The 27,300-nt window shown below is 42.7% G+C and overlaps 1 protein-coding gene across 1 annotated transcript; it reads left to right on the top strand.

Moving 5' to 3' along the window:
- The first annotated feature begins 20 nt into the window (after positions 1 to 20).
- Positions 21 to 27,300, top strand: mfn2 (mitofusin 2). Its single transcript, XM_063463536.1, has 18 exons — positions 21 to 355; positions 6,745 to 6,926; positions 8,735 to 8,870; positions 9,088 to 9,250; positions 9,328 to 9,452; positions 12,781 to 12,889; positions 13,627 to 13,734; positions 14,287 to 14,440; positions 17,373 to 17,440; positions 18,802 to 18,923; positions 19,137 to 19,263; positions 19,336 to 19,440; positions 22,028 to 22,130; positions 22,371 to 22,594; positions 22,839 to 22,994; positions 23,489 to 23,685; positions 23,792 to 23,926; positions 25,380 to 27,300. Exons 2-18 carry the CDS (start codon positions 6,749 to 6,751, stop codon positions 25,447 to 25,449), a joined length of 2,280 nt encoding a protein of 759 aa, XP_063319606.1. The 5' UTR covers positions 21 to 355; positions 6,745 to 6,748; the 3' UTR covers positions 25,450 to 27,300.

Below are 27,300 nucleotides of genomic sequence, written 5' to 3'. Positions count from 1 at the left end.
AGAGCTGTTTGCCATTGACACTAAAGAAGAGAGCGGGTCGCGCAGATAGTAAACGGAGTAGTCGACACAATGCTGAAACGAGGTGTTCGCTGAGAAAATATATAAAGCTCAACCTTTAAAGTATACTGTTTGACGTCTTTGGGGTTTACTAAAAACCAACGCGGTCAAAGTCAAACTCGGTGCTTTAAGGTCCTTGGAACACGCGGAGACGCCCCTTGCTGCAGCAGCTAACTTGAGTTATCAGTATAACGTACAGGTGTGTGGGGTCGTGGGGAGCTCGGTGACTTGTAGAGCATTCAGAAGCCTCGGGGGCACAATGCAAGAGGACTGTTTGTGAAGAACGACTCTATCCACGGTAAGGCACACCCACGGCTCTGACTTAGCAAGTCGTTAGTGAAGCTAGCCTTAGCTCCTATCGAAGTTGGTTGACAGGTCAGCTCGTAGTTCGTAATTTATCCTTGAGCAGCTACTCCAGACTGTTAACAGGACTTTGTGTCATGGTCAAGAACAAAGATGGAGGAACATGTGAGAAACAGAAGCTTAATCATTGCCCAGCCGGAGTACTTGATGACATAGATTAGCTTGCACAAAGATGATGAAAGCGTCAGTGTTAAAAGAGCTTGGCGCAACGTGCCGAGTGTTTTTATTTTATTTTATTTGTGTTTATATTAAAAGCAGCATTAAGAAGAGATTGATGGCACTGCTGCAATATTATCTTCAGCACTGTGTGAAAGGTCGCAGGGGCGGTGACGGAGCACAACCAGCATGTTTAGCTGGTTTTGACTCTGCGTGGATGAGGTGACGATCGATTCGTGATATTCTTTTCAAATGTAATGAAGCTTTCATATATCTGCAGTGCCATCTTTGTCGGTATTCTCATAAACCCGCACTCACATAGCGGGGGTGCCGCTAAAAATGATCAGTGTAGTTTTCCAAAGCTGTGCGGGAAGTCGTCATCAGTCGTTTTAGCCCGTTGCTCTCTGTGTACACTTTCCACACAGACAAAAACGACTTGACATCAGGCTCATGTTTCCCTAATAGCAGGTATCAGCAATAAGAAGCAGTTATTTCCCAGATATTACACGGAGCCTGATTCATTTAAAAGAAGCTTGCTTAGTGTTCATTTACCGGCACTTTGTGGTTCGAGGCTGATACTTTATATGTCACATGTTTGGGAAGTTATTTTGTTACAGGTTGTAGTATTATAGTATTATTGTAGTATTATACCCTGTATCAAGTTCTCAAAACAGAAGAGTATTCAGATATGAATACTACATTTTATATTGAATTTAGATACTCATTTGCAACAGTATCCACAAACTGTGCCATCTTTGCCTCCTCCAGCTGACACAAACCCACTGCTCCTCCTCACTAATGGCTGCAGTAGTTAACCTTCATCACACTAAACCAATACTTCAGGATGATGTTCAGAAGTCAGTATTAAACAGTTATCATAACTGATAACCTGGCTTACTGCACACGTTAACATTAACCCTTTTGCTATTAGCAGTTTACCTTAAGGCCACTGAGCAATTCATGTAACAACTAGTGGACTGTAGTTAGAAAAAGGATGAATAATTATTGCGGGCTGAGTCGGCTGTAGATGGAATATTGAGCCGTGACAGAATGGATTAGGTACACGTGGAGACCCAGGTGGGCTGCTGGCTGTCCAGAGCAGCTGGGGAAGTGTAGCTGAACTGAGCAGGGAGTCCAGAGTGTAGAGAACTAATGGGAGCAATAAAGAGTGAAATTAGTGCAGAGCAGAAGAATTAGATGAGCTGAGGGGGAAAGAGCTGTAGACTGAGGAGGGTCAGCATGGATGGTGGATGACAGAGAAGCTGCAGGGTGCACAAGATGAAAAAGTTTTCTACTTTTACAATATTGTTTTCAAATTTGTTTCTGATTTAGATATAGCAGTTGTGAGGTCAGTGACTGCTACAGTCTTTCACAGTGGGCACTCTTTTTTTTTTTTTTTTTAATCTTCTTTATTTTAACTTATTATTTGTACTATGCTTCATCCAAAGTTCATTTGTAACTTTTTTAAATACATTTTTAGATGTTAGATATTTTGCTGTTAGTTATATTGCTTGTTTATTTAGGTTCTATAGGTTCTAAAATCACAGAGCCAGCCTTCCTAGTAAGTTTATTCAGTGTGTTACTTTTACCAGCTCTGATGCTGCTGCCCCAGCAGCATCAGAGTTCAGTAAGCTTAGTAAGCAGTAAGCTTACCACAACTGACTGACAGGTAATCTCCATCATATTGCTGCCCATGTTGAAGGATATCAGCTTCCTTAGCAAATAGAGGCTTCTCATTCTGTTCTTGTTTCCAGGCTTTGTGCTGGTTATCCACTTCACCCTGTTGTGAATGTGGACGACCAAGTACTTTTACTCCTTGTCCCAGGATAGACACGGACTGTGTAGCCATTCTCTTCCTTCTGAAGATGACCATTTAATTTGGTCTTTTTTTTACATTTAGGAGCCATTAGTCTGAGAGAGGGAAACAAGGCTGTGCTTAAAAACACACAGAGCAGAGTGTTGGCCAATGATAATATTTAAATGAATCAGCTAATCAGCTGTCAGAACATCAGCAAAGTTACCATAGTGACAACATTATTTGGCTTGGCGCTTAAAGGCTTATAAGACCCAGACTGTAAATGGTATCTGCTTGCTTTAGAGATCAAGAGAAGAAGTTGCTCTACATGTGTGTTCTGTGCTGTGAAAATGTATTCAAAGAGAGAGAGTGAGTGAAAAACAGCTGCTTTCTGCTTTTCTTAAATCAATCTAAATATAATAGAACTGCGTCAAGCACTGAAATGGCACTCCTTTCATTCAAATGCCTCCAGATCAAAAAGTATACATCTGTTGCCTTTGAGGAGCACCTTGTGGGAAAGGGGACACCTTTTCCTACAATTTGAGGATCAAATGATGGCTCTAGATTGAAAATTGTGGATTCCCCTGCAGGTTGAAGAGAAAAATGTAATTAGATTTATTTTCTGCCCAGCCTGTTGCCTAAATCAGTCCATTGCTGTCAGGTTGATTCGATGTGGAATGACCTCTCTATGTCAAATGTTTGGGAGGAAAGATGCCTAGAGTAAGAAAATTGACAGATTATTGATATGAATAAATGTTAAGACTTTCTTAACAATAAGCCATGCCTCAACGGTTGTTTTGGTTTCTTTATTAGAAAAATGGTGTGAGAGAGTGTGATAATGATAATTGTAAAGATAACACAATTTTCGTTTACAACAAATAATAGGCTGTCACCAATGAAATGGTCTTTTAAGGCTAGCATGCAGTGCACTATTAGACGAGTATTGGCCGAATTCCTATTTAAGATAAGATAAGATAAGATAACCTTTATTAGTCCCACACGTGGGAAATTTGTTTTGTCACAGCAGGAAGTGGACAGTGCAAGTGGACAGGACAATTAGAATAAAATAAAATAAGAATAAATACAGTACACAACTGTACAGAATAGAATAAAAATAGAATACTATATACAGTAGAATAAAATATACAATAGGATAAAAATAGAATACAAATGCTATGTACAACAGAGTGAAAAATACAACGGTGCCAGAAAGATTATTGCACATTTGTGTTATTGCACATTTGTGGATGTGTGTGTTGATCAGTTAAAGTCTTTGTTGTGGAGTCTGACAGCAGTGGGGAGGAAAGACCTGCGAAATCTCTCCGTCCCACACCGTGGGTGCCGCAGTCTCCCACTGAAGGAGCTGCTCAGTGCTGTCACAGTCTCATGCATGGGGTGGGAGATGTTGTCCAACAGGGATGACAGCTTAGCCACCATTCTCCTGTCACTCACCACCTCCACTGGGTCCAGAGGGCATCCTAGAACAGAGCTGGCCCTTCGGATCAGCCTGTTCAGTCTCTTCCTTTCCCCAGCAGAGATGCTGCCACCCCAGCAGACCACACCATAAAAGATGGCTGAGGCCACCACAGAGTCATAGAAGGTCTTCAGGAGTGGGCCCTCCACTCCAAACGACCTGAGTCTCCGCAGCAGGTACAGTCTGCTCTGCCCTTTCCTGTAGAGGGCGTCTGAGTTATGAGTCCAGTCCAGTTTGTTGTTCAGATGAACACCAAGGTACCTGTAGCTGTCCACAGTCTCAATGTCCATACCTTGGATGTTCAGTGGTTGCAGTGGAGGATGTTTGTGCCTGCGGAAGTCTACCACCAGCTCCTTGGTTTTACTGGCATTGATCTGGAGGTAGTTCAGCTGGCACCAGTCCACAAAGTCCTGAGTCAGTCCTCTGTACTCCTTGTCGTCCCCATCAGTGATGAGGCCGACTATAGCAGAGTCATCAGAGAACTTCTGCAGGAAGCACTGGGTGGAGTTGTGGGAGAAGTCTGCATTGTAGATGGTGAAGAGGAACGGAGCCAGAACCGTTCCCTGTGGGGCCCCCGTACTGCAGACGACCCTGTCCGACACACAGCCCTGAGTCCTCACATACTGTGGTCGGTCGGTGAGGTAGTCCAAAATCCAGGTAGTGAGGTGATGGTCCACTCCAGAGTTCTCCAGCTTGTCCTTCAGAACCGAGGGAAGAAGAGTGTTGAAGGCACTGGAAAAATCAAAGAACATGATTCTCACAGTGCTTCCAGCGGTCTCCAGGTGAGCGAGGGAGCGATGTAGGAGGTGAATGACGGCATCATCCGCTCCAATGCCAGGCTGGTAGGCAAACTGAAGTGGGTCCAGTGATGAGCTCACAAGGCGCCGAAGCTGAGCCAGGACCAGCCGCTCCAGGGTCTTCATCAGGTGGGATGTCAGAGCCACCGGCCTGTAGCTGTTGAGGTCCTTGGGGCGTGAAGTCTTTGGCACTGGTACAACACAGGAGGTTTTCCAGAGCTGTGGGACTCTTCCCAGCCTCAACCTCAGGTTGAAGAGGTGCTCCATCACACCACACAGTTGGTCCGCGCAGGACCTGACGACCCTCGAGCTGATGCCATCTGGGCCCGCTGCCTTCTTGCCATTAATCCTCCTCAGTTCCCTCCTAACCTGGGTGGTTGAGAGAGACAGGCTGGAGCCTTGTGTTGATTGTGTATTGGATGCTGTTGTTGGGGGTGGGGAGGAGTGAGCAGGGTGAATAGAGGAGGTGTGAAGTGTCTGAGGTGTCAGAGGTGGAACAGCAGCAGTGGGGGTGGGTGAGTCTGCAGCCGATGTTGGAGACTGCCTCATGGCTGAATCAAATCTGTTGAAGAAATGATTCAGTTCATTTGCCCACCTCACATCCCTCCCAGGCAGAGAGTTCTGATGTTTGTGGCCCGAGATGGTTCTGAGGCCTCTCCAGACTTCACCAACGTTATTTTGCTGAAGCTGGTTCTCCATCTTCTGCCTGTAGCTGTCCTTCCCATTCCTTATCAGTCCCCTCAACTCTCTCTGCACCCTTTTCAACTCCTCTTTGTCTTTGGATTTGAAAGCCCTCCTCTTCTGCTTGAGGACAGCTTTAATTTCTGGGGTAATCCAAGGTTTGTTGTTGGAGAAACACCGTACAGTCCTGGTAGGTACGGTGTTATCCACACAGAAATTAATATAGTCAGTAATGCATGTAGTAAGGCTGTCGATGTCCTCTCCGTGGTCGTCACAGATCACCTCCCACACAGTCGACTCAAAAACAATCCTTAAGAGCCTCCTCGCTCTCCTCCGACCATCTCTGTACTGTGCGGGTGGCTGGTGGCTCCCTGCGCACTAAGGGCTCATACACAGGGACAAGGTGCACCAGGTTATGATCAGATCTGCCCAGTGGAGGGAGAGGTGATGAACTGTATGCCTCTTCAGCATTGGCATACAGTAAGTCCAGTGTTTTATTGTCTCTGGTTGGGCAGGTCACATACTGGGTGAAGGTGGGCAGTGTGGAGTCCAGTGAGGCATGATTGAAGTCCCCTGATATTATGAGGAGGGCTCTCGGAGATTGTGTTTGCAGTCTGCTGACCACTGAGTGGAGAGTGTCACAGGCTGCATCCGCGTTGGCCGAGGGGGGGGGGGACATACGCTGTTATCGCGATAACATGCGAGAATTCCCGGGGCAGGTAGTACGGACGCATGCTAACGGCTAACAGCTCAATGTCTCTGCTGCAGAGTTGTTCTTTCACAGTGATGTGCCCGGGGTTACACCATCTGTCATTCACAAACACTGCCAGTCCCCCTCCTTTCCTCTTACCGCTCTCTCTCGTCCTGTCCGCTCGCAGCAGCTGGAATCCCGGTAGTGTCACACTCGTGTCCGGAGTTAGCGGTGTTAGCCACGACTCCGTTAGCATCATGATGCTACATTGCTGGTACTCCCTCTGTGACCAGGTTAGCGACGTGAGCTCATCCATTTTATTGGGCAAAGATCTGACATTTCCAATAATTACAGAAGGAAGAGATGGTCGATAACGTCTCCTTCTCGGGCGACGGCGCTCCTTCCCAGCACGACACCCCCGTCTTTTCCTCCTCAGCTCGCTGGGAATGTCGGGTCTGTCCGCCGGCAGTACTGCTGCGGGACGCAGCGCTAACAGCTGATCCTTACTGTAAACAAAGGATCCCTGCTCTGGGTCCCCAGACACGGGTGAAAAAAGTAGGAAAAAACTAAGAAAAACGACCAGAACTAGCACAAAACGGTAGAGCATGGTTGCAGATTTCAGACAGCTTGTCAGTCCAGTTTGCAGTAAGAAAGTAAATGTGCTTGCACTGAATAATGTGTCGCTTTTGCTAAACATACTGTGTGTGTGTGTGACGTTTTATCTCTCTAGTGCCATGTCTCTGGTATTTCCACGACTCAGCACCAACCCATTTCATAGCAAGAAGGAAAAGAGAATCATGGCGGAAGTGAACGCATCACCGCTTAAACATTTTGTCACAGCAAAGAAGAAGATCAACGGGATCTTTGAGCAGCTGGGGGCTTACATCAAGGAGAGTGCTTCCTTCCTGGAAGGTACTACAACACCGAACACACACTCTTACCACTTTACTACATGTAAAAGTCACAAATGTAAAGAGTCTTGCTTGAATTGATATTTTTCTGGACTCTGTCCAAATCACTTGGCCATGCCTATCAGTGTTGCAATGCTTTCCCAGCTTGTATCTTTGATCCTGCTACCATGCGCTGGCCAGTCCCAGGTAACCTTTGTGCTGTCAGCTGGGATAGACTGTTGTTATTTTATTTCCCCGCAGTACAGATAGCATGACAGCAGCCTGCATGCTTTTTGTCATAGAGACACTTTAAGCCTGCTGTGGGCACATAGTACAATCAGAACATTACTTGGAGACACAAAAAGACAACAGGGAGCCTTGCATTCATTAAGGTCAGCTGGCCACAGAAGTAGCACATTCTTCAGTTTTCAAATGCATTTGGATGGATGATTGATTGATTGATCAACTGTGTCATGTTTATGACCTAAGCATCAGACCCCAAAATCCTGAGGGGGCGGGGGGGACTAGACCAAGTAAGGCTTTCGTATCATTTTTTAGATTGAAAGTGAAATCATATAAAATACTGTATTAATTAAATTGCATTCATATTTAAAAATATGAATATAAAATCTTTTTTCATAAGCCAATAAAAATGTACATGGGCCAGTAAAACTCAGAGGGTTGTTAGGAAAGACACCAAATTATTATTAATATTAATTAACGTCTACACCAGGGGTGTCCAACTCCAGGCCTTGAGGGCCGGTGTCCTGCAGGTTTTAGATCTCACCCTGGGTCAGCACACCTGAATCACATGATTACCAGGCCTCTGGAGAACTTCAAGACATGTTGAGGAGGTCATTTAGCCATTTAAATCAGCTGTGTTGGGTCAAGAACACATCTAAAACCTGCAGGACACCGGCCCTCGAGGCCTGGAGTTGGACACCCCTGATCTACACCATCATAACATCTGTTTTCAGCAGCACTAAAACTTGCCTTTTCTTTAAAAAAAATTAATGTCAATATGACATGTACATACAATCCAAGGTTGTTTTTTTTTTTTTTTTTTTTTTTTTTTAAAACAGATGTTGTATGCAGTTAAACTTTACAACATTGCAATTTTTAAAATGGAAACTAGTAAGCAGTTTATTCTGTAAGAGCTGTGTTTTTTCCTCATTGCTCATTAATTAAAAAAAAAAAGTGTTTCTTATCCGATTACTCTATTAACCGATGGATTACTAAAATAATCGATAGTCGCAACCCTAGTCTGTTTCACACTGAATTATGTGAGTGTGCTACATCCTGTAGACGATGAGCTGTGGCTTATAGTCGGGGCACACTGAAGTTCACAGGGAGTGGTCAGTAAAATTTATCAGCACAAGCCTGACACACGGCACTACACAACACAGGAAATCCAACTAACGCAGTAAGATCATGTTGAACGCAAGCACATGTCTGGAAAAAGACAAAGAAGATCTCAAAGAAAGTGTTAAAAGCCTGAAATTATCATAATGACTGTATACAAGTCAGGGAGCCACGCTTCATCCTAACACCCAGCCCCCCGCGCCTGAACCAAAACCTCTTATAATCTGTGGCTGGTTGCTTAGTGTGTTTTGAGTGTGTGTTCTGTTGTTTATGCTACAGCCATCAGTGCTCACAGAGTTTGAATGAGGTGATCTGTCCAGCGTCATACTATTTCTTTCTCAGTCAGGCCTTTTTTGTCATTGAAGGTCTGTGTTTTGATCTTGAGAAGGCGGCATAAATCACTTTGAATGAATATGATAACTTTCAGCATGAAAAACTAACCTCTGCCTGATGACTTTGACATATTAGATGCATACAAAAGTGAAGAGCTAGACCCGGTTGCCACGGAGGAGCAGGTCCAGGAGGTCCAGGGTTATCTTGCCAAGGTGACTGGCATTGGAGAAGTTCTAGCCCGCCGGCATATGAAGGTGGTTTTCTTTGGAAGGTATGTACATGTGTTTCTTACCCTCTTTCCACTCTAGTTGTTACCGTGTTTATCTGACTGAAAATGACTGAATCAGTTTGTGTTTTTTGTGAAAATAGCTTTAAAAAACCTGAAAGCAAAGCATTAAACTCCAACTTAAAATAAGTGTGAGTTTATTTCATGACTCGAGGTAGAATCGTGTGAGACGCTGATCACAGCTTTGCTACGTGTTCTTCAGGACCAGTAATGGGAAGAGCTCAGTAATCAATGCCATGCTGTGTGACAAGGTTCTGCCATCTGGGATAGGACACACTACCAACTGCTTTCTGAGGGTGGAGGGCACAGATGGGAATGAGGCCTTCATCCTCACTGGAGGCTCTGAGGAGAGGAAGAACATAAAGGTGAGCAAAGCCGACTAAGTCGACTCTGTGTGGAAAGGAAGCTTCATATCTGACTCTTATGTTGTCTGTGGTTCCAGACAGTGAACCAGCTGGCCCATGCTCTCCACCAGGATGAAGATCTGGATGCTGGCAGCCTTGTTTGTGTCATGTGGCCTAAGGCCAAGTGTGCTCTGCTCAGGGATGATCTAGTGCTGGTGGACAGGTCAGATACATGTTTTGTGGAATAATTTTAGGGGTCTTGCAAGTAGTTGAGGCCATTTTTAAAGTCCAGTTCCATTTCCAGAAAATGTGTGGTCCCATTGAAAATGTCAATCAAATTGCAGTGATTTGGAAATCATTTGAAGTGTGTGTGATAGTCCAAAGACAAGGTATCAGAGTTGGAAAACTGAGAAATGTGTTCTTTTAAAATATATGTTCTATCTGAATTTGAAGCCAGCAACCTGTTTAAAAAGAAGCTGGGACAGGGGTTATAACAGACCTCAAAACCTTTGTCTTGCTTTTCTCACAACCAACAAACTTGAGAGTTTTGTTTAAAGAGCATCCTGGGGAGTCTATACCTTGTAGTAAAGTTGTGAAGTTAAGCAATATAAGAATAGTATTTCTCAAGTCAGATTTTGAGATTGCATCACGTATAAACATGTCATTCAAAGAATTTGGATTAAATCTCTGCAAGCAAAGCACAATATGGAGACAGCAGTACGCTAAAAAACAAATCAGAGCTTTAGCTAAGGCTGACGACCTCTCCAAGCAGCCTCAGTCAAACACCACACCCTCACAAGTTCTCTTTCAGCATTTGCACTGTTTGCACATAAAATTTGGAAACACAGCTGGCGGTAAAAAAAGCTGTTTTGTATTTATTTAGCTGCCTCCTTGAAATCTAAGCTTTATTCTAGCGTGACAGCTGCATGCATGACTTATACAACTTTAAATTTGATCCATTTCAATTTGCAATGGTTACTCGGTGTGCTCAATTCTAACTCTGGCATAGCCTAATAAAGAACACCACAGCGAAATGAACTGGCTGAACAGTTATTAATGGTGATAAATGGCCTATAGATGTAACTGATCAGTCTGCGTTGTAGTAGCTGTAAACGGTGTAACAGACTCAGTAGCACTAGGAATACACAAAAAAGAGATTTCTGCATTTCCTGCATCATCAACTGAATGCTTGAAAATCTGCATGACAGTTTGCGCCCCTATAGCTTTACAGCAGAGCTTCATTTTGTTGTTTTAATTAGGTAACACTCAGCAGGTTGCATATATGAAAGGTTGCTTCAGCAGAGAATGTGTATAACAATTAAAGCACCTTTGAAAATGTGGCATTTCAGACAAATTCAAACAGAAGCTTTCAGAATAACTTGCTCCAGACTCTGACTTAAAAGTTGAGCTCTAACCCATTCATGTTGCTTGTAGGTGACTGACTAGCTTCTTAGTTGCTTTTAGAATGTTTTTGGTTCTCGTCCAACCGTAGTGGCAGTTGGCTCTGCATTCGGCTGAATCAGAACATCAAAATCTTTTTGGTCCAGAGCCACTGGAAGCCATGCCTGCATCTGCAAGTCCGTCCGCAATTCACAAGAAGCTCTACTGCACCCAGACAATGGACTCAAACTTGCATACAGAGATCACCTGATGGTCGGGGTCATATTTGTCAGGTTATTGGGACCAACCTGGGAACTGTGTTGGATCAGTGATGAGCTACTACGTCGTCTATGGGTTTTCTTCTTTTTTGTTCTTAATGTCGATGCCTGGGAATCCTCGTGACATCAGCTTTTCCTGTGTAAAACGGTGTCATAGCACATTTAGTCAAATGTTTGCCAGAGAGAGGAGACAGACAGAGACACAGTCAGTGCATGTTGAAGTACATTGTTGTTATGGGACTTTGACAGAAGCTGTGACTGAAGGACCTGTAGGGCCAAAGAGCATCAGACAAGTGAAAACCAGGATGCAAGAAGAAGTTTAACCTTCTAAGACCCGAACTCTTTCATGGCATGCATTTAAAATTTTTCTTTGCTATTTGGGTTGATTGGGACCTGATGAATGTAAAAACAAAGAATTACCAGTTTTGTTTTTTACTTGATTTTTGTTTCTGACAAAAATGAGATCCACATATGAGGACATTTGTTTTAAATTTCGATAGAACAGTGGCAGTATAATGTCCTCGTAAGTGGATATCAGGCCCTTGTAGAGAAAAATTAAGTATTTTGGTCTAGACGTCGAAAAATGTGATGTCCACATATGTGGATGCCAGGTCCTAGGAGGTTAACATGCTTTTGCTCCTGCTGAGGTAGAGGGAAGTGTACTCTCTATGGAGGAGCACTAAAAAGGTCACCTCCAGCTTTTGATCCTAGTTTTTCTTCCTGAGACATTTGGGAAGTTGACCGTTGAGCCAACCAGGGGTGGGATATCAGAGCCTCAAATTTATATCACAGCATATGAGGGAAATTTGTGATGATCAGAAAAAAAGAATGGATGACTGATTGCAGCTCACAGACAGCAGCATTTATTAATGCAAAAATAAAGAATGAGCTACTCTCATTGATGGCACGCTGCCAATCTGAATCGATGCCTTACAGCAGCGGTCCCCAACCCCCGGGCCTCGGACCGGTACTGGTCCGTGAGTCGTTTGGTACCGGGCCGCGAGAGTTGAGGCTCGGGTGTGAAATGTATGGTTTTCAGGGTTTTTATCGGTTTTCAGCGTTATTTTGTTATCGTTTTTATCGTTAACTCGGTTTTCCTGGGTCTTTTCACGTGTGTTATGAATAAATCTTCTTTTTTTCGGTACCGGTACTAGTTTTATTTTGTTGTATTTATCCGCGACACCTTAAAGGCCGGTCCGTGAAAATATTGTCGGGCATAAACCGTTCCGTGGCGCAAAAAAGGTTGGGGACCGCTGCCTTACAGTGCCAACAGCAGCATTATATACAGTCACACAGTGTAAGACAGCTGTGAACACAAGTAGCCTGGGTAGTTTTTTCAGTAGAAATGTTTAACAGTTAGAGGATAATGTGGATGGCATCATGCTAGTCTGTGGGATGACTTTGGAAGTCAAGAACCTCTTTTGATTTCCAAAGTGAGTGAAGGCAGAGGCAAGAGTTAAATGCTGGAAGCTGAAGTAGCAAGAACGTTGTTCAGAGTTCAGGAAGGAGTTGAGACAGGCTCTGGGGAAGTACAGCTGTAGTGCTAAGGGTAACTGCAGAGGAGGAGATGCAGAGTGTTGGTGTGACAGAGGAGGATTCTGGGATAGTGTGAGATGAAGGCAGATAATCTGCTGTGGCGACCCCTAAAGGGAAAAGCTGGACAAACAAGGTGGTGGCTTCGTTACTGTAGGTGGCTGACTTTATGGAAAGATTTTGGCTGACTTGAAGCAGAGTGAGACCGAGGCTTGTCTCACAAAAATGTCTCAAACCGTATTTCTGCTTCACTATAAGAGTATTTGATATTGGATTTAAATTTTCTTTTTAATGAAAGTGGCTGTGCTGACTTGGCGAGGACTCTGGTTCTGTTGTTTAACATCATGTTTGCATCTCAAGCCCAGGGATTGATGTTACCACAGAGCTCGACAGCTGGATCGACAAGTTCTGTCTGGATGCTGATGTGTTTGTTCTTGTGGCAAACTCTGAATCCACGCTGATGCAAACGGTAAGAACTGCATGAAGAGATGAGGTTCAAACAGGACTGTTGGTGACATATCAAAACAATCTGAGTGAGGGGCTTGTGTGACACTGCTGTGCATTGGGAACATTTTGCTTATATGGCGTTTTCCCTGTCAAAAGTCGTGTGAGGGGAAAAAACATAATCCAAACAAATAATTTCTTTTAACAGGCACAGGTATTCATGCTTTACCGCCAACACAATTAAATTCAACAACTGACATGCGTAGAACTCTGCAGCTTCGTGCACGAAGAAGCCTGGTTTTTCACACTGCTGCAGTTTGATGCTGTTGTGGGTAGCTGTCGGTGCTCACAGCTGAATCCTGCTTGCTCAAATGAACTCCCTTTTGACTGTTTGGAAGCAGGAATTTAATTGCATGAGTGCCAATGAAAACATGCTACCTTGAAATTATTTACTTGGATTGTTGTTTTGTTTTTTGTTTTCTTTGTTTTTTTTTGGCACATGACCTTTGACATAAGAATAATTCTATAGTTGCCGTCAGGAAAGGTCATCACAGATGAATCCAAAGTATTTCAAAGGATTCTTTTTCTTATGATGAAAGATTTCTGTCCTGATGGGTCTCATTCAGAGTAACAGTGCCTCCCTCAATAATGCTGGTTTGAGTATAAAGAAATGTGAATCTAACATTTTTTTTTGCCAACCATTTGTATTTTCTCATTCACGGATTCCTTTTTTTCAAACATTAGTACATTTTCATCCTGCAGGAGAAGTCCTTCTTTCACAAGGTCAATGAGCGACTTTCCAGTCCCAACATTTTCATCCTCAACAACCGCTGGGATGCTTCTGCCTCAGAACCTGAATATATGGAGGAGGTCAGTTATGGTGCATACACAAAGGACTTCTTTATGGCTGTTGTAACACTAGCAAGAGTGTCCACTTCAGTTTAGCTTTTACCATTTGATGTCTCACATGGGACATTTTGGTCTCCTAACAGCTAAAGAGGTGTCCTTGTTGCTGTGGTGGGCAAATTTAAAGACACGATGATGACTTTGTTAAAGTTGTGTGTGCATGAATGCGTATTAGCTGTCAGGAGGTACTACAAACGTTAAGATGGTCCTTATTGTGGCTTGTTGGTTAAACACTAAAGGCCACTGTTCCAGGAGAAATCACCTCAAAACTCTCAATACCTGTCTAAAGATTCATTTTTTTTAATAGATGTGTTAGTCTGATGCTGCAGTGTGTCCTCTTTGCCTTGTATTAGAAGTTTCTAAGAGAGTTTATGAAACTTTTCTATTTAATTTTTCTTAATACCGTAAATGTATAAATCTGAATGTGGCATCACTTCCTCATCCAAAGAAAGCTTTGTTCTGGTAGGCTTTGCCTTTGTGATTCTTGCTAATTTAAGTGTGTTCTTGCTCAACCAGGTCCGTAGGCAGCATATGGACCGTTGCACTAATTTTCTGGTGGACGAATTGGGCGTAGTGGACCGAGCCCAGGCCGGTGACCGCATATTCTTCGTTTCTGCCAAGGAAGTACTTCAGGCTCGTGTGCAGAAGGCTCAAGGAATGCCTGAAGCAGGTGAGGGCACCAGTCTGCGCAATCAAAACTCTGGAAAGGTTTGAATTTTGAAATATGCAGCAAAAAAAGTTCCTTGACAAGCTCTGGACAATGATAAGATTGTACCAGATCGATCAGGGCCCAGGTTGTCGACTGCCTCTGGTGCTGTTGGCCAGTGGAAGGCTGGTAGGTACTGGGCTACTGTTGGCCGAAGATGAGACAGTGAGAGAGGAGAAAAGGCAGGATTGTGGAGGAGAGAGTGGGTACTTTAAATGTAAGGACCATGACTGATGTGATGGACAGGACGAAGGTAGATGTTTTGTGCGTGCAGGAGACAGAGTGGAAGGTAAGCAAGGCCAGAAAACACTTTCTGCTTTTCTTTACAGCCATGTGACAAGGTTATTAATCCCATCATGGTGCCACACAGCCATTTGTGAGTGACTGTAGCTAAGGAGGTAGAGGAGGTCATTTATCTAAACAGAAAAGCTGTTCCCGTCTCCAGTCTGCATGCCAAAGTATCCTTAGGAGTACTACTAAACCCCAAGTTTCTCTCTGGTGCATTTATTGGAGTGTTAATGTTAGATAAAATGTACTTCGTGTAGAGAAAAAAAAAGTCCTTGTATGAATGGCTGAATGAGGCGTGTTGTGTTAATTGCTTTGAGTGCTCGAATATAAAAGCGCTATATAACAACCAGTCTATAACATAGTAGGCTTGACCAGTAACAATGTCACGTTAACAAGTCTAGTCATAAGTACGAAGTCTGTAATGTCCATGCGATGTCCATTTAAAACTTCAACTTTACCTTTGACTTCCTTGTAGCATGCTGTTAGTTTCGTCAGTGGAGGAAAAAAGGTGGGATGGGGTCACGTCCCTGTCTTAAACATGATTTAGTATCCTCTAAATATTTTACTTTCATACGGCACTCTTTGGAAAGCCTGTGTGTTGAATTATGTGCCGTTTGTTTCTCCAATGGCTCTGTTTGTGTTTTTACCAGCTTCTTCCTTTATGCAGCACTCAACTCTGCTCACTCACTAAAACCCCAACAGCACCATCTGGTGGACTAAAAGTGCAACTGACTTTAGTATATAAATAAAATATCACACGCACAGCACCTCTGCATACATGGGTTTCTATGGGTATGTCCACACGTACACGGATATTTTTGAAAACGCAGATTCTTCTATGCGTTTGGGCCTTTCGTCCACACGTAAACTGTGTTTTCAGTCACTGAAAACTTGATCATAAAATGCAGGTTGTAACCATGATCATGACCACTGATCAATAACCAGTGATCAAAGACCATTATGGACCTGGCAGTCATAGGCTACATCCATACATACACGGGTATTTTTGAAAACTGAGATTTTCCATTTTCGTTTAAATGGAAATAATGTTGCCTCACGCTTTGATGCCACGTTATTGTTTACATGAGATAAATTTCTAGAATAAAAAAATACTGTTGCTGTTAATCTTACTATCTGCAGTTTTTACACGCTTACGTATACACACACACACAGTTACTGTCCCTCCATTTACAAAGACAGAGGCATCAGAGTGAACTTTGGACGTGGCTTCTACATTCAATACAGACGCTCTCACAACGCAAATTGGTTTTAAATAAATGTAATTTCTTTTAAATTAAATTTATGTATGTTGTATACATTTTGTTCATTCCTAAGTTGTGAGTCTACACCAGCCAAAATACCGTCTATAGTTATTAACATTTGAAATGATGAAGGCACTTGAAAAGTAACACAAAATTAGCTGCCTTTTCAGAAAAACACAAACTTTTCAGAAGTAGTTAAGATTTTATAAACGTACAAAACCCGGTTTACTCTTTCCCTCCCAGACTTCTAGACTTCTGATTAGCCAGCATCTCCACATGGTTAGGATGGCATGGATTGGCATGTTCTTGAAAGCGTTTAACTTCGTTTTTGGCGTTTACATGTGGATGGAGATATTTTTTCAAAACTGCACATGTGGAGGTTTTTTTTTTTTTTTTTGTTTAAACGAAAATGGAAAATCTCAGTTTTCAAAAATACCCGTGTATGTATGGACGTAGCCTATGACTGCCAGGTCCATAATGATCTTTGATCACTAATTGTTGATCAATGGTCATGATCATGGTTACAATCTGCTCTTTATGATCAAGAAATTGACCAGGTAAGACTCCCAGGTGCAGGCTGTGTAAAGATGTCCCAGAGACAATCCAGTGCATAACAGCAGGGTGCAAGATGCTAGCAGGCAGGGCATACATAGAGCGCCATAACTAAGTGGCTGGCATAGTGTACAAGTCCCGAGGTCACCACCCGACGGCGTTGAAGGATGCCCGAGCTAAGATCCTGTTAGACTTCCAGATACAAATGGACAAATTGGTAATGGCTAACCAAGATAGCCAGATAGCTATACCGAATGACAGCAACATCAGGAAGAAGGAACATGAGAAGCAGGAGAAGTACCAAGGGTTCAGAGAAGAGGTGGAGGGTGAGGGTAACAGTGGTCCCAGTGGTAATCGGAGCACTTGGTGCAGTGACCTACAAGCTAGGCGAGTGGCTCCAGCAGATCTCAGGAACAACATCCAAGAACTCTGTCCAGAGGAACACAGTCCTAGATACTGTGTAGGACCTTCAAGCTCCCAGGCCTCTGGTAGAGGACCCAAGCTTGAAGGATAGACCGCCCGCAGGGGCGAGAGGGGAATTTATTTTTTAATATAAAAATAAATGGATATATTTATATTAATTAATTATTAGATTAGATTACTGATAAGTATTAGAAAATGTTTAATTTGGCTTATTCTTTGTGTTTAAATTGATTTAAAAAAACACAGAATTCTTGTGCCATGTAAAAGTTGTATGTGATAAGAATTTTTTGAGTTTGAATAGACTTTAAAGTGAGGTGATAAAAAGTGCGAAACCCACTGTAGCGCACATTCTCACTCCTGTGCTGTTTCAGGTGGCGCTCTTGCAGAAGGATTTCAGGCCAGAATGTTTGAGTTCCAGAACTTTGAACGGCGTTTCGAGGTAAGAGCCTCAAAACTAGAAATGAGATTTGATCTAATTTCTGTATGTTTGAATCGGTATGCTACATATGTGCACCAAATTTCATACATCTATGTGAAACACACAATTGGAAATCCTAACATCCATCTGTACGTCAGTAGGAAAATATATTCAAAAAATGTCCACCTTATACTTTCCTACACTTAAATTTGGGCTTTGCTTTTGTTTTAATAATTTTAATATAAAGTAATCCAGTCAGTGAGGTGATGTGAGGGGGGGGGGGGGGTCTCCACAAAGGGTGGCATCTCTTCCCCTGCGCCTCCGTTTTCTAGCTATTTTTCTTGCAGATATACTGATAGGGTTCCAGATTGCGTTATGTTTCTGGTGTGATGCACATGCATTAACCTGATCCCATCAGCTGCTTGCACGGCTTGGTATTAAGATGGTGTAAAAATCAGAGTGCTTGACTCCAGCTTGTCGGTCCGGTGAACCACCTGTCACCCAACTTGAAACAGTCTCGTCCACAGTCCTCATTCATAAAGTGTTTTACAAACCCGAACATTATGACCAACAGATGCATTTTACTTTTTCAGTGCAGCTAGCCAAACAACACAGAGCCAATTACTGGTAAAGGGGGAGACGGAGAAAGTAGATATTCTTGATTTGTTACCATAAAATTCATTGTTGTAGCCAGGGACAGCACAACAGTTATCCAATTAAACTGTTTTTTAGTTTTACTGTTCTTATTGACCGCAACCAACCAACAAACTCTGGGATGTCACATTTTGTACTGGAAAAAGAAGGCGCTAAACATGTTATAAAAAGCACTTATTTCATAAATCCAGCTACATAGAGTTTTATCTATGCCAGTTTTTGAAAGCAGGGCTCCACAGTGTAAATTAGCTTTCACATAGAGCTTTCTGTGCCTGCACTCATCATGTCATTGTATTTTTTATTTTTTTTTTGCCTGTCCTGTCTGCGACTGTAGCAATCAGAATTATTGTCTGAAGGCCAATAAAAATGCCCAACAGATTTATTTTTCCAAGTGGACCATTACTGCTTTTGCTATACTTGATGTCATACTTTAATAGATTTCAGGATTTTTATGTTTTTACAATCAGAATAGACAGGACTGGGGTATGGGGTATTATACATGATTATATATCCCTATCTGTAAATAACGACTATCATGTTAATTAATGCGCATTGTCCCGTTTAAATAAAAAAATATTCTTATGCAGATTATGTAACTTAGTCTAACTACATTTGTGATTTAAAGCTGGAAATTTACCTTCAATTCCATCACACCCAGGGTCATTCAGTTGCATTCTGTCATTTTTCTTGATTTGATATCTGAATTGCTGTCTGTCTGCTGTATTTAGGAGTGTATATCACAGTCTGCAGTGAAGACCAAATTTGAGCAGCATACAGTGAGGGCCAAGCAGATCTCTGAAGCCCTGCGTCACATTATGGATTCGGTATACATTGCTGCACAGGAGCAGAGGTGAGTCTGTGATTAAAAGGAGTATTTGTATATGCTGAGACTTTAAACCACAGACCCCCAAAAGCATTGCCCTCCTCTTTTAGCCACAGAGTGCCTGGGGAAAGAATTCCTATAAATGGTTTTCATTGTGATTAAGACCCATGTGTGCAGCACATCTCCATCTTGAATAGACTTTCATTCTAAACTTAAAAAGCTGTGTGGGTTGGTGTGTAGAGTCTATTGTTTGGAGACCAAAGAGGACCGTCAGGACCGATTAGAGTTCATCGACAAGCAGTTGGATCTACTGACCATGGACTGTAAGTCCAAGATCAAGAAGATTACTGAGGAGGTGGAGAGACAGGTGAATCCCAGCACAGTGTGACTGTCCTGGTTTATGTGGATTCAGCTAAAAAGAGGGTGGTTGTTCTTTTAGGTTTCTAATGCCATGGCAGAGGAAATCAGGAAGCTCCATGTGCTGGTGGACGACTTTCATATGGACTTCCATCCATCACCAGTGGTGCTCAAGGTCTACAAAAATGTGAGTTTAACTTTAGCATATTCTCAGACTTTTACATTTACTCGGGGCCTTCTTGATATGACGTTCTTCTGCTTTCCTGGCCGCTGTGTCTGTGAGGATGCTATTCGTTCTGTGTTGTAGCATCCTGAGGGCACCCAATTTGTGCTCCAGTGGATGATGAGAGTCAAACCCTAAATACTGATCCGTATGCTTTGGTCTGCAGTACACGTCGACTTTTAAATGTACCCCATTACTGATGGAAATGTCACTGTCTAACAAGGCTAACCTATCATTTTTTTCACATCCTCCCTGGTCAATCATTAAGGAACTGACCTCACAGCCCATTGTTCACCACTGGTGCTAGTTCCAGTCATTATGCAAACTTGAATGAGTGATGAAATATTTCTCCCACTGAAAACGCTACGTCCAGATGAACAGAATCAACTTTTTAGGTGTAGTGAAAGTACATCAGGGTATGTTAATTGCACAATATTGTCTCCACTTGAAATCCTCCAGTCAATCAGTCAAAACTGACAGATTTTTGATATCATGGCTTTAAAACCTAAAATCATTCAGTCTTCTATGAACCTTATGTGTTAATCTAAGGAGCTTCTTTAAGACACTTTTCTTTCCAAGCTCCTTAGACCACAATGACCTGGATTACTATCTGCTATCATTTTGTTCATATTTAACAAAATGAAAATGCAGACATGAGTGTACACATTAGACTCTCTTACTGAACTAACACAGTTTGTACTCTGTTTTTACCTCGGCCAGGTCCACGACTCTGAACCATGGTAAAGAGACCTCTGGTTAATACGTCGGGTTCCGTGTCGGGCTGGTAGCCGGTAGTTAGCTTTACTGTCTGGGTCAACTTTGCTAGCGAGAGACAGAGAGAGGCGTTAAAAGGCTGCTCCAACAGAACTCTATTGTTTCAGAGGTGGCGAACACAGTGTACAGTTGACTCTTAACAGCTTACTTACAGCTGGGCTCGTCAGGCACTCTGCAATGGCTGTAGTGGTTATTATGATCGGTCGCGACTTGTTTTCAACTCTCCTTTCTCTCTCACTCACTCACACGCGCACACACACACACACACACACAATGAGTGGGGCAGTCCCACTCATTTTCCCTGCTGCACGAACCACACTGCTCGTGATGTTTATAGACCCTTCACTACAAGAACTATGACGCGCTGGGCGACTTTTCAACCCCTTTTTCAGCATTTTGGCCAATTCTCTCTAAACATTTAGCCTTTTATGTTTAGTCAGGTCAGTTGTGGCCCCCAAAAGCCCTTCTCCAAAAGATGGAGATCTACTCACTGACATTGACACTTGCCCCATCCCACCATCCACAGAAAGTCACAATCTGGGTCTCACTTTGGACTCCACAGTTTCATCCCAGGGTCATATAAGAGATGATATCAGGACCGTGGACAGCTCCTTGAGGCGTTTGAAGTGGCAGAATGTTTCAACATCGCTTGAAAAAAAAACAACTGCCAGCTTTTGAACCAAAGCCTTCCACTTGTCGCGTATATCTAAAACATTTTGTCCTGATTCCTGCAGTTTGAGAATGTGCTCGTTGAGATGTCCAGTTCTATCAGCAAGATACTTTCTACAGATAAGCCATCTAACAGCACAGTGGAGCGGGATGTCTTTGTATGAGCTATCCATCTCCTCGAGCAGAGACTGGAATTGGCTGTAAGTTAACGTTCCTGGGCCTGAAGCTGATTTTCACATAACAACCTCCCCAGTGTGTGCAGCTTTGCTCTCAGGTCCAAGACGTATTAAATCTGGCTTTTAGCTGGGCTTGGACCTTCCTTCCAGCTTTCCTTAACCAGGTCCAACACCCCCGTGACCTGGAGCACCTCAGCAAACAACTGAGGGTCTAATCAGCGATCCAATTGCGTATGAATTATTTAATGCCAAATAATTCATACAGCTCTTTAAGTGTAGCTCAGAAGGGGGTGGCTGTAGCTCAGGAGGTAGAGCAGGTCATCTACTGACCGGAAGGTTGGTGGTTTGAACTCTGGCTCCCCCAGACTGCATGCCAAATATCTTTGATATTAAGATATAAATATCAAGATTTTAACCCCAAGTTGCTCTCTCATGCATCCACCTTTTAATGTTAGAATCTTAAAAGCACAGAAAAAGTGCTTGTGTGAATGGGTGAATGTGGCATGTTGTATAAAGCCCTGAGTCCTGAGTGCGGGAGAGTAGAAAAGCGCTACATAAGAATCATAAGAGTTCAGTTACCATTTACCATTTAAGTGTGCAGTCAAATGAGACCTGATAATGGGTGCAAAGAGGCTTTTGGAATGGTTAACCATCTGACACTTCAGGCAGGATGCACACCATCAGCGCACATTCTTTTGGATGCCCGGCCAATAAAATATACCTGTTTCCATATCATCATGTAGTTTGGATGTTTGTTAGCTGCCCTGAACCTACACAGTAGAAAAAAGGTTGTCAACTGTGGTTTAATCAAAGGTGTCAGTGAAAGAGACGTGCAGATTGTGGTCTGTAATGACATCTTATATAAGGGATTGTCGTTAAACCTTTCAGAAAAAACTAATGCTTTAACTTTTCTTTGTCATTGTTTGTTGTAGGAACTCCATCGGCACATAGAGGAGGGCCTGGGCAAGAACATGTCGGAGAGGTGCTCCACCTCCATCAGCAGTGCACTGCAGACCACACAGAATGACATGATTGGTAACATGTCCACCTTTCTACTTCAACAGGCTCCGGTTTACATTAAGCCACTATGAGGTTTTCAGCTATGATTGCCAAACACGTGTATTTGTGGCATGCAAGTAGTTACACTATATGGAATAGTTATTGTTTGAAAATTGTGTTGTTGTCGTTATTGCTGTTGTGTTGTAATTCATAGCCAAGCAGAAAATAGTTATTTATTTTCACAATGACGCTGTTGTTTTCTGTTCATGTCTGCAGAGGGTCTGAAGCCTTTGCTGCCCAGTGCCGTGAGAGAGCAGGTTGACAAGCTGGTGCCTCGAAGTCAGTGCTTCAGCCTCAGTTATGACCTCGCCTGTGACAAGCTTTGCAGTGACTTCCAGGAAGATATCAGCTTCCACTTCTCTCTGGGCTGGACCATGCTGGTCAACCGCTTCCTCGGTCCCAAGAATACCCGACGCGTTCTCATGGGCTACAATGACCAGGTAACATTGCCAGAAGCATAAAGTTCCTCAAAGTGTCTACATAAGCAACATTGTATACCATTAAAAAGCATATTTGATGCATAGAATCATGAAAAAAAAAAGCATAATCACATATCTAAATTGATATAGAAAGCTTCCTTTTCACCTTCAGCTGTGTCCTACTGTTGGACATGACCAGAATAAAACCATTGATCTATACAGGGCTGTGTGCTTTGTGAGGTTATTCGCTGCGTTGTCCATACAGGTTCCTCGCCCAATGGCCTTGACACCGGTCAGCACCAGCATGCCTCCATTTCCACAAAGCGCCATGACCCAGGAGGAGCTGATGGTCTCTATGGTGACCGGTCTTGCTTCCCTCACCTCCCGTACTTCCATGGGTGTTCTTGTCGTTGGTGGAGTGGTGAGGATCTACAAACACACCGCACACAATTAGAATTGAATGAAATATTAAGGAAACAGATCTGTTTTGGTATTCCAGAATCAAAGAGGTAGTGATGGGCAACAAACTTATTATAATGCTCTACAGAGTGAATTGCAAAGCTCTGAAAATGGGACAGTACTTGCTTTTCCTGTTGTGGGATGGGAGTTGAAATGATCTGAACTGTGATGTTTTTGATTACGTGCTGGCAAAAAGCACAATAAAACTACAGCAACAGTGTTTAGTCACCACCTGTAACACTTGCGAGAAAGGCTTTCTCGTTAAGTTCATCATTTTATCATAGTTTTTATTAAAGAGTTATTCAAATTTTTGCACTATGAAGATTCCAAACTAACTTTTTGAATGCTGATTTTATTTCCTCATGCCTTTTGTTATTTCATAATAGCCAACCATTAAACTTAGACTTAGTGCTCAGCCTATGTTTCAGCCTGACCTTGGTCTTTCATTCTGTGTAGATCTGGAAAGCAGTGGGCTGGCGTCTCATCGCTCTGTCACTGGGCCTTTATGGGCTCCTCTACATCTATGAGCGGCTCACCTGGACCACCAAGGCCAAAGAAAGAGCCTTTAAGAGGCAGTTTGTGGATTACGCCAGTGAGAAGCTACAGCTCATTGTCAGTTACACTGGATCCAACTGCAGCCACCAAGTCCAGCAGTGAGCACACATAATTAGACTAATGTTACAGGAGAGAATGCCAAGTATATTTGTGATCCAGCACTGAATATTGTCGAGCCTTTCTAACGCTGTGTGTGGTCGACAGGGAATTGGCTGGGGTGTTTGCTCAGCTCTGCCAGCAGGTAGACATCACCCGTCAAAATCTTGAAGATGACATCACTGACATGAACAGCAAGATTGAGATGCTGGACAGCCTCCAGAGCAAGGCTAAGCTGCTACGGTAAAAATGCTAACCTCAACTGTGGCTCTTTGCTCATGCATGCTGTGTGTCTCTCTTTACAATGTAGAGCCTTGGGCGGAGTGATGAGGAGCAAAGACCTGACTATAAACATATTTCCAGTTAAAATGAAATTGCGGTGGTAGAAAGAGCGAGTTAACTGTCAAACTTGTAAAACACTAGGCATTATTAAACATTTTGTTCACAGGTTACAGGTGACAAGCTATTTCAAAGAGTTCTAGGTTCCAACCTGCTGACAAGCTGGGGTCTTTCTATGTGGTGTTTGCATGTCCTCCCTGTGCCTAAATGGGTTCTCTTCAGTATCTGGGCTTGCTACCACAGTTCAAAGACAGGCACATTAGACTAATTTATGATTCGGAATTGGCCATTGGTGTGAATGTGAACAGTTGTTTGCATTAGCCCCGTGAAACTGGTGATGCATGCTTCAACATTTCCTGGGTCCACCCCACAGTCTCCTTCCGGTAGGAAGTGCCCGGAACCACTTTTCCTAGGATCCATCTTAATCAGATTCCTGAACCATCTCCACGGGCTCCATTTGATGTGGAGGAATAGCGACTGTATTCCTGTATTTCTGTATGTAGTCTGTGTTTTTATACTTTGGTCACTGCTCACCACTTGGGGTGAGTTCAGGAACCAGGCTCCAATGGGGTGGGGGTTGGGGATGAAATGATCGAGTGTCTCTGCAAACAAACAAAAGTCTGGGCCTGAACCTGTGTGCACGCAGCAACACATGTTCTTATATGTGGAGGTGCAACATGAACTTATAGTAAGGCAAATCCAATTTATCATGAACAACACTGTGCTGTCTCTTACTTGTCCATGTGTTCTGTTCAAGCGTGGATGCAAAGAGTTCCCTTGAAGCTGTATCAACCAGCTGTACTTGAAGAAGAGTGACTTCACACTAAATAAATTTGTAGGGCTGGTGTGATTCATCAAGTAATTCAATTATAAATGGACACATTCTATGCTTTTATATGATGATGTAAACATGAGAGTTTTGCCCACATTTGTGACTAAAAAGAGACCTGCAACAGAAACGTAATTAACAGCAGCATGTGAATAAAACGCCTGACAACATTAAACCCAGACAGCCCCCAGTTTTTAGCAAAAACACTGATAACACAACTGCAGAGAGTGAAAGAAAACATGTTTCTGGTCCAAAAAGAAAAAGCAGCACATAAACTGGAACCTCGAAGTCCACCAACTACACCAGGCTGTGCCAGGCTCCAAACTGAGTTGTGCAGCCATTCACAGCAGGGCCAGAGTGTTTTTTGCACTGTGCCATGTTCAAGCATGATCTCAGGGTGACTATATTTCTGATCAACACATGCTGTTTGCAGGTGTCTCTTTTAAACATGCAACTTGTTGCATAATTGTCTATTTTTTTTTTTTGTTTGTTTTTTAAACGTGTGTTTTCGTCTGTGTTCTTTTTCAGGAATAAAGCGGGCTGGCTGGACAGTGAGCTCAACATGTTCACCCAGCAGTATCTTCATCACAGCAAGTAAAACCAGGTGGAACATCCTCAGAGGGAGAGAGTGGCACCGGAGCAACGTTTTGTACATCTGTTAATGGTTCCTCACAGGTGTATTTGAAGTCACTGAGAGAAATACTAACATTACTTTTAACAGAAGGCGTGGTTTGGATATCTGACATAAGTTGAAGGAGCTGCTAATTAGTTGTGTAGACGTGATGTCAGGATCAGTCTGTTGAGCTTGTTCGTGTTCAGTTGTGGTAATGTGCAAATGAACATGAACTGGCCATCTGTTGATGGCTCATCAGCACTGATCAGTCACACCCACCACCTTCTGTCAAAAACTCTGTCACACTGTCCTTTAATGGAATTCTGCTTAACCTGGCACTTTCTGCCTGTATAGATGTGATTTTGTGTATACATGTGAACACTGGACAAATACAGAAGTAAGACACTCCACCAGTGAATGGGAAAATGTGTGTGTGTAGTATGTGGTAGTAACGACAATTCTCCATGATATTCCATTGCGTCATGATGACACACACACAGACATTTGATGTGCATTTCCTTTATTATTGCTACTGATAAGACACCACACATCCGAATGACTAAAAAGATCAGAAATTGCTTTGCAGTTAAATAATAAGAGATTGTATATAACCTTTTATTCTTTTTCTTGTGACGTTGTCAGATTAAGCCACTCTTGCTGTTGCAGATGTAAGGCTTTACTTTGATATGTCCCACCTGCTTACACATTGTTACAGATAAACACACACTCGAGTGAGACAGCGTTTCCACCATAACAACGAACGTCTGAGGAAAGACAAAAGGATGTTGACCCAGCCTCCAGAGTCTAATCGGAGCAAGCTCAGTCTTACCTTAAAGGATCTGGGGCCAGACTTGTAGCTCCAGACATTAGTGGACACTGCCCCCCCAGAAGTCTGGTCCATGTCTTGATCTGTCAGAACACTTTGATTGTTATTATTTATTTATTTATTTTTTAGTCTCTTTAAAACAGCTGGTCATTGTTGCTCCGACTTGTAAAGTGACAGAGGACAGCTGCACAGTTGGGCCTTTGTTAAGCTGTAACAGTGAATAATAAGATACAGCAGGTTTTGGATACTCAGAGTACTTGTTAAGAGCAAACATTCACTGTTTGTTTGCTTTCTGATGCTCTCTGATTAGAAGAACATTTAGAAACTTTTAGAAATGGTTTGCTTCACCTGCACCATTTAGCAGAATTGCAGAAAAAAGACTAGAGCCACACAGTTGAGCTTAGACTAGCTAAAGTAAAGAACATGCAACTTTATTATATTTTTATTTATTTTTAGATTCTTGAGCTGATTTCTAGTTCCAGCTTCTCGCGGATATCACAACATCTTTGTGTTTGGTGTTTGGCTCTTCCTTTAACAAAGCCAATTTGAAAGTTTAGCACTGTGCAGTATGTGTGAAGTAACATTTTTCACTTCCACTAAATGTTGTGCTTTCAGAAGTGTGAGCAGAATGAAATTATTATTTTGAACTGGAAGCAGTGACAAAGAAGAAACATCACAGTAGATGTGACTTAATTGTCCACGGTTGTATACAGACTGTTTGTGTTGCCAAATGATGCTGCTGTAATAACCCTGTTTTATTTGTTTTGGTTTTTTTGTTGTTGTTTTTTTGTTTTGGGATTCGTTTTTTTTTTTAGGGCAAATATATGCTTTTCATCCATTTGCTCTGTTTCTTTTCTTTTGTTTTACCCTAAAGCAATTGTACACCAACAGAACAGTTTTCTGCCTTTGGGACATTGACAGTACCTGCATGCAGCCTTTACATGCAACTAGTGTAATTTCTTGCCCTATTAAAATGTGTATGTATGTGTAAAAGTAAATAAAGAGAAATG

The sequence above is a fragment of the Pelmatolapia mariae genome, linkage group LG20 (assembly GCF_036321145.2).
Source record: "Pelmatolapia mariae isolate MD_Pm_ZW linkage group LG20, Pm_UMD_F_2, whole genome shotgun sequence".
Classification (NCBI taxonomy): domain Eukaryota; kingdom Metazoa; phylum Chordata; class Actinopteri; order Cichliformes; family Cichlidae; genus Pelmatolapia; species Pelmatolapia mariae.
Note: the sequence above shows the minus strand (reverse complement) of the source record. Positions and strands in the feature narration are given on the sequence as shown.

What these genes read in the sequence shown, in the direction of transcription:
- mfn2 (XM_063463536.1), top strand. Translation starts at nt 6,749, where the DNA reads ATGTCTCTGGTATTTCCACGACTCAGCACCAACCCATTTCATAGCAAG. An exon ending in AGGAGAGGAAGAACATAAAG is followed by an intron (nt 9,251 to 9,327) that starts GTGAGCAAAGCC and finishes CTGTGGTTCCAG; the next exon opens with ACAGTGAACCAGCTGGCCCA. An exon ending in TCAAGGAATGCCTGAAGCAG is followed by an intron (nt 14,441 to 17,372) that starts GTGAGGGCACCA and finishes GTGCTGTTTCAG; the next exon opens with GTGGCGCTCTTGCAGAAGGA.